Raw genomic sequence first — 13199 nt, 5'->3', positions numbered from 1 at the left:
CTCCAGCTCAGAGGATAAAGATTGCTATTTGAGGGAGTTTTTAGTTTATCCCAATCAGCAAACCCTTTAGATATAAAATATCTTTAATCAGAAAGGACATATCTTCCCTCAGCACAAATACACACATTAAAAGTAAAAAATAGATACACACATAATTACTACAAATTAGAAACCACATAGGAGAGCCTCATGTTCTGGGTTAGGGGTTGAGAAGATGGGCATCAGGAGCAACCAGAGGATGGCTTCTCATCACCTCTAGGTGTCCCACGGTCATCTCTCTGGCTATGGTGGGTAGACCAGGAGGAGATGGGGTGCATCTCCAGTCTGATGTAGGAGTCACTGGCAAACTGTGGCATCGGGGCCCCTTTCCAGACAGTTTCTTAGCATCACCAGAGATGAAAGGAGATGCTGTAGTAGGTGGAACTGGAGTGGTTGGGGCAGAGTGGGTAGACTGCACTCCATGCTGGAGGAAAAGGATGAGGCCAATGCTGGTTCCAGTGCCTAAAGGACCATGGCTAAAGGAGATGGTTCCTGGGGTACTGAGAGGGGGGTTGCAAATTGGAGTGGTGTGGATCCAGGTGAGGTTCATAGCTGGCCATTCTGTGAGGTGCCAAGGCTTATTCTGCTTCAGAACAAGATACCCTAGCTGCATCTGGTCCACCGTTTCCATGGGAGGTGCAGGAGAGTAAGCAGCTAGATTAGTGTAGTGGCTTGGCAAATGCTATAGAGGAGAAGAGAAGAGAAAAAAATTGTAGAGAAAGCTTTCAAATTAGTTCCACCTGGTTGCCTAAACCTTCGTTTTTCTTGGGAACTCAGTTTTCAATCCAGACATAACCTCGTTTTATGCAACAAACATATTCCTGCCAGGGTATGGTTACGTAAAAGTGTAGAAATCAAATTTTACTTTCATTTATTCAGAAATACCTGAAGGTCTACTATATACCCTATATCAGGTACTGGATAGCCAGAGATGAATAAAATAAAACAGTCCCACAGATTCCCACTATTTATAAAAGGATTCAATATAGAATTTGTTTTTTAAAAATCTACTTTAAAAATATATATGCACATTTTATTAGGAAAGTATGAGTTTATAAAACCGGCATGCATACCATGCAGAATTCTCATACGTCACCCCTCCATCAACACCTTGCATTGTTTTGGAACATTTGTTAGAGATTATGAGAGAGAATCACCAGAATATTACCACTAGCACCTTTGATCCATAGCTTAAATTTGGTATATTTAAAAAGTCTATTTTTAATTGGATTCAGCATTTCCCAATTTCTGTATTGTAAATTCTAATTTTCTGTGTTAAGAAGTGTAAAATATGCAGGCATGTTCCTACTACTTATTTTTTTCTCAAGTACTCTTTATTTTTTAATTTTTAATCTCTCCATATTCTTTATTTTTTAATCAATTATTCTTACAGCATATACTCAATAATAAGCTGTGATTACTAAAGACAAGGAGGATTGGCCATTATCTACAAGCCTTCCCCTCTCCATCAACTGCATGTCTGTCCAATCCCCTATTACTTGAAGGCACAAAAATTGGTCACTTCCACACTAGGTCTTAGAATACTTTCAAAGCTCCCCATAAATGCCACCACCAATGTGGTACCTCTTATGATCTGTATTTGAACCCACTGCACTGACTTTAAGGCTTCAAAAAGGTTTGGTACAAGGATACTTGGGGAGAAGTGAAAAGAGGGAGAGGGAAGGGTCTGTGGGGGAGCAAGAAAGAAAACACTTGCAGAGACCATCTGAGGCCTCTTCCTGCATGAACCATTTGGCCAGGTAAAAAGCCTTATAATTGATATCTATGCAGAAAGCAGATAAATTGCAGCATGAGGGACAGGATTAAATAGTATGTTCTTCCCAGTGACCCAAACAAACAGAACAAAAACTCTCTAGGAATTCAAGATAACAAAGGAAGCTTAGATGTTTCCTTCCCTGAAAGGAAATTTGTTGCAAAGACCCAGAAGGAAATGGAAGATGGAAAGGGGAACCTATTTCTACATGTACACTTCATTTCCTTGGTTAATCTCCTACCTCATCCTCAGGCTTATAAATTCCTACCTTGGTTAGCTGGTGTCTGCTATCACCCAATGATGACCTCGGGGCAGCTATATGAGGAAACCAAGTCTTCAACATCCCTTCTACCTGTAGCAGGGTTCCTAGATAACGTTCCCTGTGAAGGGGGAATTAAAAAAAAAAAAAAAGAGCCATTAAGGGAGAAAATAAGGAAGACAGGATTAAGGCTATCTCCCATTTTGATGAGACAGTAAGGAAAGAACCAGAGGGACTTACCCCATTTGTGGCTTCTGCAAGACACCTACAATACGTTGGATCCTGTCCATTGCCACACTCTGCTGAAAACTGCTCAATCCTACCATCGGAGAGAAAAACCAAGGATTAAGACTCAAGCATTTAGTCAAGAGAAAGGACAGATAGAAGAGGGTTAAATTGAGTCAGCTAAAGAAACTAGGTCACAGATATAAAAAAGAAATAACCATGGCCCCCAAACAGAAACTTAAGGGAAATACAAACTTAAAAAAAAAAAAAAATACAACACGAACAAACAAAAAAACCTAGCCCAAATAAATGCAACTAATTACCTCTCTCAAAACGACCCATCTTCAGCCCATTTAGTAGGTCTGTGAGGGGACGAATAAATCCTTGGAGCTCTTTACACTGAAGAATAACAGGACAAAGATCAAGAAAAGACAGAAAACTGCTCACAGCATTACTGATTCTCCTTCTACCTCCAAACCTAGGAGCCAAAACTATCCTTACAGGATCCTTATGAACCAGCTGAATGCTAAGCTACTCCAGTAGGGTCATCTCCTTCCCGTTGCTTTCTCTTACCTTCTGAGCAAAGAGCATGTCTCCTTCTGTGATACAACTCTGGAGGTTTAGACTGGTCTCCAATTCACCATCTCTTGACCTTTTGATCCCAGATTCTGCCATGGGAGAAGCCAAGCCCTGCTCTTCCAGGTGAGATGGTGTATGATGTTTCTTCAAAACCTTGGGTCGATGCCTGTAGCGGATAGGACCTGGGCACGGCCGAGAATCTCCTCCCTGCCCAACAGTGTCTGGCCTGAGCCCATAGGCCCCCATGTCCTTCCCCTCAATATCAGGGGAGAAGCCAAATTCACTGTTCACTGAGGAGGTGGAAAAAGAGGAAGACAGGGAGAAGGAAGAATAGGATGAAACGCTAGATGGAGAATCCATAGGTCCAGAAGTAGCGACTGGAAGAGCAGCTCCTGGAGTACTCAAAAATCAGAACCTGCAACTGAAGAGCAAAGCAAGGGAGCATGAAACCACAGAGTCAGAGGATTAGGAAATGGACTGAGAGGGTGGCGTGCCCTACACAGAATAATTACAACTCTTCCTATCCACCCCTCCTCGGTATTATAGGCTCAGAGACAATAGAAAAAGCCATCTCCTCACCCCACCCCCACCTCCATTAAAAAACTGCCTCTCTGGCCTCCTCAGAGCAGCGCCTGGCCTGACACAACCTCTGTTCTTTCTCCCCCCAGCTCTGAGTAAATACCACCCTCGACACCTTCCCCCGGCCCGCTAGTTCGCCTCGGCTGTTCCCCAGCCTGACTCTGCAGTGAGCCTCTCTGCCTGAGCTCACCCTGTAAGCGAGCGGTAAATCCGGACAGGTCTGGGCTCCGGAACCCACCTTCTGATTCTGCGGGAACTGCCCCACCGGGCAGGCCTCCCGCCCCTCCGCAATTTTTTAGTAGCAGGATCCCCGCGCCGGTCCCTCTCCGCCCGTGATGCTAGCCCTCCCAAGATCTGCGTCAGGTCCCCAAATCCACCTCCTCCGGGGCCGGTCCTCGGGCGCGACTAGCTCCCCACCCTGCGAGCCTCCGAGCCTCCGAGCCTCCTCACCTGCGCGCTCGGCTCAGTCCGGCTCTGTCTCTCGCCGCCTCACCGCCTGTCTCCGGCTAGGCTAACCACCTCCGCCTCTCGCCGAGGGTCCCGCCCCTACCCCCCCGGACACGTGCGGCTCTGCACGTGCCTCCCCTGCGTACACAGACCTCGCACCCTCATTGGTGGCTGAGCCGGTAACACGTGACTCTTATTACCGAAGTTCTCACCCATTTGCTACCGCGCGCAAGGGGCTCGGCCATTCGCGAAGCAGCGAAGCGATGATTGGCTGGGATGGAAGCATTCCGTGCTCCGCCCCCACATGCGGCTACCGGAGAGGACCCGGTGATGAGAAAAGGTGGGGAGGGGAGCGGGTAAGGAAGAGAGGGTGGAAAGGGAAGAAAGGGAGTAAGAGGGCGGAACCCGGGGCCTTAAATAGGATGGTGATGCGCAGGAGGTGCGCATCTGAGCGCGCAGATTGGCTGTGCTGCGTGAGGCGCGCTCTTCCGCCCCTGGAACCCCCGGCTCCGCCTCTGGCGCGGACCCTCCCGCCCCCTCTTTGAGCGCTTCCGCTCACGAGCGCCGCACGTGGAAACCTTCCACGACTTGTGTCTGCAACGTGTGTAAGAGAATGAATGTGTGACCCTGGCTATCGTCTCCCTCTCGCGGCGGCCCCAGCACTCGTGACTCCCCGGTCTCTGTTTCACCCTCCCCTCCTCCCTCTCTCCAAGCTGGGTGTCTCCTGCTCTGCTGGGTGAGGAGGGTGGGGACTGCCGCCGAGAACACCGCGTTCTCTCCCGGGCCCCCACTGGGGCGGCTCCCCCAGCCCTTTCCTTACATAACCTGCCACGCACGTTACCAGCTCAGATGCCAGTCTGCCATGACTCTAGAGATCTAAGCCCAACTCAGGCTGTCCCTGACTGTTCTATCCGGGCTCCTCGGGCCGAGCCCTGAGTTCACTGATCCGCAGCATGCGAAACAAAGTGGGCTAGCTCCCCAGTCGCCAAGGTTGTGGCTAGGTCTAGCTCCTAGGTCCAGCTTCAGTTTCGTTAATTGTTCGCTAGTGAAGATTCGAAAGGCTTTGAAGATGGGAGGGAGTCAAGTCTCAGAGTGTCCAAGTAACTGGAAAAAGGGGAGAGTCCAGGGACTGTGGGCTGGATGTCACATAGGGATACGTCACCGAAGAGACCGCTAGGGGGCAGCACAAGTTCTGGTCAGGGTCCCAAGGGTAGGGAAATTTTATTTATTTTTTTATAAATTTTAATTTTTTTCGAGTCTGTCCCTGCCCTAATTTATTAACTGCAAAAGACATATAATTTAGGGTGTGTGTGATGATTTTAAGTCTATTCTCAGTAGTTTTTAATATTTTACAGATGTTTGACAATATGCTTATTTTATAAAAAGAAAACAGGTTCTAAATAAATCTCAAGTCTCTTTCTCCAAACACACTGTCTCAACCCCATATACGGTAAAATAAAACAATAGAGTCAGAGAGATTTATGGACTGAATAAACCTGAAATTTGAGGAAGAATGGTGAAGTGCATCCACAGACAACAAACTGGCTTCAGACCCAATGAGAGAATAGTAAAAAATAAAATAAAATTTAAAAATCCACCTCACTCTCTTTCTATCTTTCTAATCTACCTTTCCCATCTCCAAATCCTGGTGCCTTTTTAGTGCTGTGGTTTTAGAACAGAACCTCATGAAGGAGTCGGAGAGTAAACAAATTATTTCATTTATTCTTTATCTTCCCAATTCCTCATCCAAAGAATCGTAGCAGCCTTCTTTCTCCTAAAAAGCAAAGGGTGTGTGTGTGGGGGAGACAATATGACAAGATCAGGAGGCCCAGGAAGCCCTTCTAAGTACCCCACCTCTATGTAAACTCCCTAGATTCCATATTTGAAACTGGGATTTCTCCTGGATGATGTCTCCTTCCCTCCCCACTTCTCCTTCCTTCTCCTAAATGTCTGAATGCCCCACAGTTATTTAGAATCCCAAATTACATTCCTCCCTCTAATAGGGCTTACTCCTCTCTCTCCTCCTTTCCCCACCATCCCTCCCTCACCTTAGGGAAACACTCCATAAGTCTCTGAACTTTGCTTCTTGACTCTACCTGTTGTAGGACCCCACCCATTTTGCCCTTTGGCACCTGCCCACGCCTTAAGCCAGGGCCAGGCTGGAACCAACTCTGATTCCTCAAGGCTGACAAAGGAAGCCTGCCTCTCATCTAGGAGTCCTCTGGGTTCAGAAAAATGACCGATTCTTACAAAATTCTTTGCCTCAATATCTCCCAAACAGTGATCTCAGAATCTCTTTAAGATTAGACAATAAGAAGATTTTTCTAAAGGTGATACCTCTTCCTTCTTTAAGCAGCTGAAAGTTGACCAGGTTAGAAACACTGGCCAGTCATACTGCTAAAAATTACTTCACAGACTCCCCCAAGGCCAGTGGCTGCACTCTTACCTTCTACAGGAGAAGCATCCCCCCATGAACCAGGGCCCAGGGCAGGAGAAGAGGAACAGGACTCTGCAGACTGGACACAGCATCATTCAGATCTGGACTCTGCTAAAATACAGACATCCCCCAACAGCAGACCAGAATCACCCTCCCTATCCCTATCCCATGCTGCCAACCCCCGCCCCCCCGAAGAATAACCAACTCTTTACACCAACCTCTGTCTTCCTTTCCTCTGAACGTAGAGAAAAATCCAGCCCTCATCACTAAAAGGGGTCCTTTCCTCTGTGCCTTTCAGCCATTCCTGACCGTACCAGGGAGACCCCCACTCAATTTGACGACTCCTATTTTCTGTCTATTGCATTCATGCCACTGTGCTAGTCACTATACTGGGTGCTAGGGGTGGGGGGTAAAAATGTGATTAAGACATGGTCCCTCTCCTCAGGAGTTTGCAATGTAAAGGGAGACTCCTGTATACTTTAAAAGATTTATCAGTTTGTCATTGGCACCTTTCAGCCTTCCGTTCCTACTGGCCTTCCCATCTACCTTCAACTACATGCAGGCCTCTCTTTGGTCCTGTTGCCTTTCCAGCTGTTGCTTCTCCTCTTTCATCACGACTTCTCACATGGCTGGTTCATATCTGCCTCCATTGTCTCATAATTGACTCCCTAAGTCCATAAAATCTAGCTTTTGCTCCAACCACTAGCTTAAAACTGCTTTCTTTGGGGTTACCAATGGCCTCTCCTTGGTAGCTTTTGATTTGTCATATTAAACTTTGTCTTCTAGGTTCCATAATACAAACTTGGCTATCTGCCTACCTTCCCATTTCCTTGGTTGATTCCTCTTCCTCCTCCTAGCGACAGGCACAGTCACTGGCCTTCTGGTCTTGTGTGTGTACTGCCTCTATTGAACTCATCTACTTTCATAACTGACTTTGCAGTTAGAACTCTAGTCCTGACTTAGTTCAGCTACCTTTAGACACATTTATAGGGCAATCACTGTAAATTCAGCTTGGCCAATACCAAATTCCTAACTTGCCTTTTAAACCACCCTGGCCTACAGTTTGCATTTTGGTCAACCATTTTCCTAGACATCCATGTTCAAAACCTTTAAGTTATTTTAACTCTTTCCTCATTTCTTTCTTTCTTTTTTTTTTTATTTTTTATTTTTTAAAGATTTATTTATTTATTTATTTATTTAATTCCCCTCCTCTCCCCTCCCCCGGTTGTCTGCTCTCTGTGTCTTTTTGCTGCGTCTTGTTTCTTTGTCCGCTTCTGTTGTCGTCAGCAGCACGGGAAGTGTGGGTGGCGCCATTCCTTGGCAGGCTGCTCCCTCCTTCGTGCTGGGCGGCTCTCCTTATGGTGCACTCCTTGCGCGTGGGGCTCCCCTACGCGGGGGACACCCCTGTGTGGCAGGGCACTCCCTGCGCGCATCAGCACTGCCCATGGGCCAGCTCCACACGGGTCAAGGAGGCCCAGGGCTTGAACCGCAGGCCTCCCATGTGGTAGATGGACGCCCTAACCACCAGGCCAAAGTCCGTTTCCCTCTTTTTTTTTTTTAAAGATTTTATTTTTTATTTATTTCTCTCCCACCCCACCCCCCACCCCCAGTAATCTGCTCTCTCTGTCCATTTGCTGTGTGTTCTTCTGTGACAGCTTCTATCCTTATCAGCAGCACTGGGAATCTGTGTCTCTTTTTGTTGCATCATCTTGTTGCATCAGCTCTCCATGTGTGCGGCGCCATTCCTGGGCAGGCTGCACTTTCTTTCGCGCTGGGCAGCTCTCCTTACAGGGAGCACTCCTTATGCGTGGGGCTCCCCTACGCAGGGGACACGCCTGCGTGGCATGGCACTCCTTGTGCGTGTCAGCACTGTGCGTGGGCCAGCTCCACATGGGTCAAGGAGGCCCGGAGTTTGAACCATGGACCTCCCATGTGATAGTCAGACGCCCTATTCATTGGGCCAAGTCCACTTCCCCTCATTTATTTCTTATATTAAATTATCACTGAAGCAAGGCATTTTCTTCAAAATATTTGTCTTCTTTACATTCATAATGCCACTTTTCTAATCCAGACCATTAATAGGTAATTTCTGGACTAATGCAAACCTCATGAATCTCTCTTTATGCCACTGTATCCTGCATACAACCAGATGAGCAGTTTTTGTAAAAACTATTTTCATCATGTCTTTACCATGCCATAGAACTTACTTGGCTCCCTATTGTTTGTTGTAAGATAAAGTTCAAATTTCAGTCTGATACTCCAGACCTTCTGTAACTTAGCTCAATCTTACTCTGTGTGAAATTACCATGCAACTATTAAGAGCTTTGTATATTTAATTTTTTCTTGATTTTCCCATTGTTGCCTTTCATATACCCTCTCCTTCAATCTTACCCTACCCACTAAACATACTATGCTTGTCGTATCCCCCTCACCCTTGCTGCTCTCTCCTTGAAATAACTATCCTTCCCCCGATCACTTTAATCCTTTTATGCTTTCCGTCAATCAAAAGTTCTTCAAGGTATATCTCAAGCATGACCATCTCCTAAAAACATTTCAGACAGCTCTGGCCTGTTCTGATCTCTCTCATTCCATTACCTAAAACTTGTCTGTCATATGCTCTCATTTATATATGTAATTTAACATTATATGCATACACTTTTTATTTTATTCTAAATGTTTCATAAGTGTAGACATGAGTTTTATACAGTTCTTGAGAGCAATAATAACGCCACAGATTTCTTTCCATCCTCAGCAGCCTTAGGCCTAGGTTACATATACATTGAGTACTATTGGACAGAAATTTAACTGCACCAAATCTTCCCAGTATTCTCTATATAGGGTTAGTATTAAATAACAGTGAAAGGTATAATAGCCAAGTTGAGATCAACACCTGCACTGCAGTTATTGTTATTTTGTTTCCCCCAGAAGGAGTGTATTCCAGCCCTCCTTCTGCTCCATGTTTCCAGCACTGGCATCTATCCAGAGTAGGATGCTTCCATCAGTCTCCCTCCCCCCCAAGTCCCAAACTACTCACTGCTTCTGTTGTCACAGGTTTCACTGTTACAGGCTTTGGATGGTCTGCATGTTCTGTCACAAGACTAATGGTGGTCTCTACAGCTTCTGTCACCTCTGTATCCAATCTGTTCTGCCCTCAGTAGGGTTGGGAAACACAAAGTTATCATCTCCTCCATCAAACATCTTCAGTTTCTCTCATCTTTATCCCCCCTCCCCCCAAAATCCAGGGCTTCTCCCTACCTTACGCTTGCATAGATCATAAGCCCATCCTGTTTTCCAAGTCCCTTGACTCAAGGCTGCTCTCCTTTCAGTATCTTAGGAAACCCCCTGTGTTCTAGTTTCCTTTTCTTCCCTCACGGTGGTTAACAAGGCTCTTTGGGGCCCACTATCTAGTTACATTTCTTCTAACTTATGTCTGGTCTTGCTAATCCGTTACATTTCAACATTACCCAGTTTTGTTTTAAATATTATCTATCCTGACTCTGTACACAAAAATTCTCCAAGGTAGGGAGGGAATCCTGTATTTTATGCATGATTGTTGTGTAAACCCACAACTTCTCTAATAAAAGGAAGGAAAAAAAACTGTAAAAAAAAATTCCCCAAAGTAGAAGTCACTCACCAGCCTGTCCTCTGACTCAAACATGGAGTAATCAATGGTAAAATTTGCACCAAAATCATCTGGAGAGGAAAAAAAAGCAGTTATAACAGTAATATCAGAAAAGGGAAGAGAACCTTGGATCCTGAAATGAGAAGGGGAAGAGATTGCTCATAACACTTCAATTTATTCAAGGTGTTAGGTTTCTTGGCATAATCCAATTCTAATTAATCTTACTGTCAAAGATGTTAGTGGGTGAACAATCATATTTTTATCTGGTATCTAAAATAATTTACATATTTGAAATTATATAAATTATTCAATTATGAACAAATACTATATGATTATGGTATTATGAACTAGACATACTGTGTAAACTCATGAAGTTAATAATCAGAATATGGGTCACCAGAAAATAGAAGGAGGGTAGAGAATGGAAATCTCAGGGTTACTCTGTGCAGAATTGTTAAAAAGGTTGTTTGTAAATCTTTGGAAATGGATAGAAATGTTTAAAGCATATCACAGTGTCTGTAACTAGCAGTGCTATTGTATGGGTATGACAGGGTTGAAAGGGAAAGTCTAAGGTCATGTATATAACTAGAAGGAAAGCAAAAAACTGTAACATGGGACTCTATAAGATAGTAAAACCTTGTGTAAAATACAAATATGGGTGACATTGCATATATATAAGACTGTTTTTACAAAATATAAATACAAATTACTAGAGAGAAGGAAAAAGAATAGCAGTTATATATGCCAGGTGATGCATGGAGAGATTGAAAAGTGATGAGTTTTGTTTTGTTTTTTGTTTATTATTATTATTATTAGAATAATGAAAGTGCTCTAACAGTAACTGGGGTGATGAATGCACAAACGTGATTATACCAAAGACTGTATACCAAAGATTGTAGTCTTTGGATGGTAATTTATACTTTATTAATATTTATCAATAAAATTGAAAAAAATGCTTAAGAAAAATATGAATGTATAAAATAAATTAGATGGAAAAAATGTTAATGGGTGAACATTTATATTTTTGGTCTGGTATCTAAAATAATTTACCTGTTTGAAACTATGTAAATTATTCAATTATGGCCAGTTTCCAAAGAGGTGAAAATCACTGGCTTATGAATTAACATCATGAGTGTTGATCGTCTATACTCATGATCAAATTTCCCTGACCTAGTTGTTCTATACCAAAGGAAAAGACAAAATCCGAGAATCAAGTATCCCCTCAGCCTCTCTCCACCCTGCTAAGGGTCAGACCCTTACAGGTACTCACCGTAAGTTGGGGTGACTGTGTAATAATACTCCACTTGATAATATTCAATCTCTTCCAGTATTTCATCCTCATTTTCTTGTCCTGTGGAGACAAGGGTTAGGGGTCAAGGGGCATCTGGAACTCTTTAGCAACAGGAGCACATCAGGAATTGATCCCAGCTCTAGCAGTTCCCTTTCTCTGTCTCCCCTCTCAGAGGTCATAATATTTCCCTGCCTCTGCACTTCTAACTCCTTCTCAATCTTCTGGGCTCCATATCTGTGATGAGACTTGTTACTCTGAGCCCTTTGAATCCAGGAATTCCCAGAACTAAAAATAGGTCCCTTCACATACTGTAAACCCGAAGGAGAACAAAGCCTAAAAAAAGAGTATAGAAGCAGAGAGAGATCGTAAATTTAAAACTCCAAATCTATTCAGTATTCTCCAGATGTTATTGTATTTGTGAAAGATTAGTGTCTCTCAAATAACACACATACACACCTTGGCCTCTTGGATTTGGGTTTCAGTTCTCAGACTCCTGCTAACTAGCGGAACAACCCTGAATAAGCCACTTAATATCCGCTTTCTTAAAATGAGTCAGCTGGGTAAATAATGCATCTTCATTAGTTTTTCTTCCTTCCCAGAACTCAAAATATGCGGCTTTCATATGGCTGGATAAAAAACTCTAGGCCTCCTGCTAAACACTTCCTTAAGCTTCTGAAAGGGTCTCCCCCAAACCCCAAGCTAAAGACACAAGAATCTGGAGGAAAAGGAAACAATGAGATATACCTGGCAGACTAGAGAACAAAGGAGGGAAGGAGCCGGCAACTCTTGGGACCCAGCCCCTGAAGGCAACCTGTTTTCCACTACCCTGAAGGCCACCCCTACTTCTGCGTCTTTGCCTATTTAAAGGGTTTTCTCCAACTCCCTGGAAAAGGAGATACCCTGGCTTCCCACACTAGTTTCAAACTCCCCCACCCTCAAAGAGTCCACTTCTCTCTCGCTCCCTTTAGTCCCTCTCATCTTGTTTAACTCTGTGGTGAAGAAGAACTGTGTTTATTCTTACTAGGAGCTCCACATGTCTGGGAACCAATCCCCCAAGGCCTTTTCTTCTTTGATGGGACTCTGCTTTCTTCCCTTTTTCCTAGGTCTACCTTTCAGAAACCTTCCTGCCCACCACAACACAGGACTCCAGCACAGATGAGAGAATACTATCACTCCTCATTCAATTGCATCTCTCACCCTCTCATTTTCTTTCTCCCCACCCCATTTATAGTAGAAGACCTCATAATGCAAAAGCTTAGAGAGAGGAGGAGTGGACTTACCCAGGGTAAGTGACACAGCAAGGATGGCTACTAAGCGGACATCCATTCTGGATTCTCCACTATTGCTATGAAAGTAAAAAAGGAAATTACAGCGTTTCCCACCAAACTTACCCCGCCCCTCGCCCCTCAACACTGGGAGGGAACTGCAGCAATGCTTTCCTCAGGGGGAAGAATTCCCTGCCCACTGGCAGACTGATCTTCAGTCACAACAGGTCCTCAGTCAAAGCCGCTCCTTTTAAGAGAAGAATAAGTGGATTCTGATGTGAACATATTCACTGAACAACCCCAGACCTGGATTAGATCCATCTAAGACTCCAACTGCCACTACAAAAAACAGCCTACCAAGAAGCTTCCCCTCTCCCTTCCTTGCCTCCCTCCCTCCCAGCCCTCACAAAAAACTCACCTTCCCTTTTACCGTCCCTAACTTACCATCCCCATTCAGAGTTGCCCTTCTCTTTGAGGCTTAATCACAGTTTCTTCCATCACAGTTGAAATGTGCTGTAGAAGGGGTGAGCGGTCTTCTAGACTGAAATTACTCCCTCTCTTCTTCCTGTCTTAGACAGGGAGCACTATTTATCCACCACATATTGTTTGACTCTCAAAACACCTGCTGCATCGCTTCTGATTAAAAAACAACAACTCCCAGCCAGATATTTCCTCTCTAATG

General features: G+C 44.5%; 2 protein-coding genes across 4 annotated transcripts; both read right to left on the bottom strand.

The window, feature by feature from the left end:
- Positions 1–65: 65 nt before the first annotated feature.
- CIART (circadian associated repressor of transcription) lies at positions 66–4000 on the bottom strand. The gene is made up of 6 exons (XM_058275289.2): positions 3906–4000; positions 2871–3297; positions 2621–2696; positions 2313–2391; positions 2082–2193; positions 66–721 (listed from the first exon to the last, which is right to left on the bottom strand). The coding sequence occupies exons 2-6, from the start codon at positions 3234–3236 to the stop codon at positions 200–202; spliced, it is 1155 nt and encodes a 384-aa protein (XP_058131272.1). The 5' UTR covers positions 3237–3297; positions 3906–4000; the 3' UTR covers positions 66–199.
- Positions 4001–5603: 1603 nt separating this feature from the next.
- On the bottom strand, positions 5604–13091 carry C13H1orf54 (chromosome 13 C1orf54 homolog). 3 transcript variants are annotated; one of them, XM_058275294.2, is made up of 7 exons: positions 12962–13091; positions 12533–12764; positions 11232–11312; positions 9974–10032; positions 9374–9484; positions 6349–6450; positions 5604–5676 (listed from the first exon to the last, which is right to left on the bottom strand). In XM_058275294.2, exons 2-6 carry the CDS (start codon positions 12576–12578, stop codon positions 6352–6354), a joined length of 396 nt encoding a protein of 131 aa, XP_058131277.1. In that variant the 5' UTR covers positions 12579–12764; positions 12962–13091; the 3' UTR covers positions 5604–5676; positions 6349–6351. The 3 variants fall into 3 exon arrangements, with proteins under 3 accessions (XP_058131277.1, XP_058131278.1, XP_058131279.1); XM_058275295.2 differs by having other exon boundaries at positions 6349–6447; XM_058275296.2 differs by lacking the exons at positions 5604–5676; positions 6349–6450 and adding an exon at positions 8342–8474.
- Between the last annotated feature and the right edge of the window lie 108 nt (positions 13092–13199).

Source organism: Dasypus novemcinctus, chromosome 13, assembly GCF_030445035.2.
Source record: "Dasypus novemcinctus isolate mDasNov1 chromosome 13, mDasNov1.1.hap2, whole genome shotgun sequence".
Taxonomy (NCBI): domain Eukaryota; kingdom Metazoa; phylum Chordata; class Mammalia; order Cingulata; family Dasypodidae; genus Dasypus; species Dasypus novemcinctus.
The sequence above is the reverse complement of the archived record's forward strand: the minus strand, read 5'-3'. Positions and strand labels throughout refer to the sequence as shown.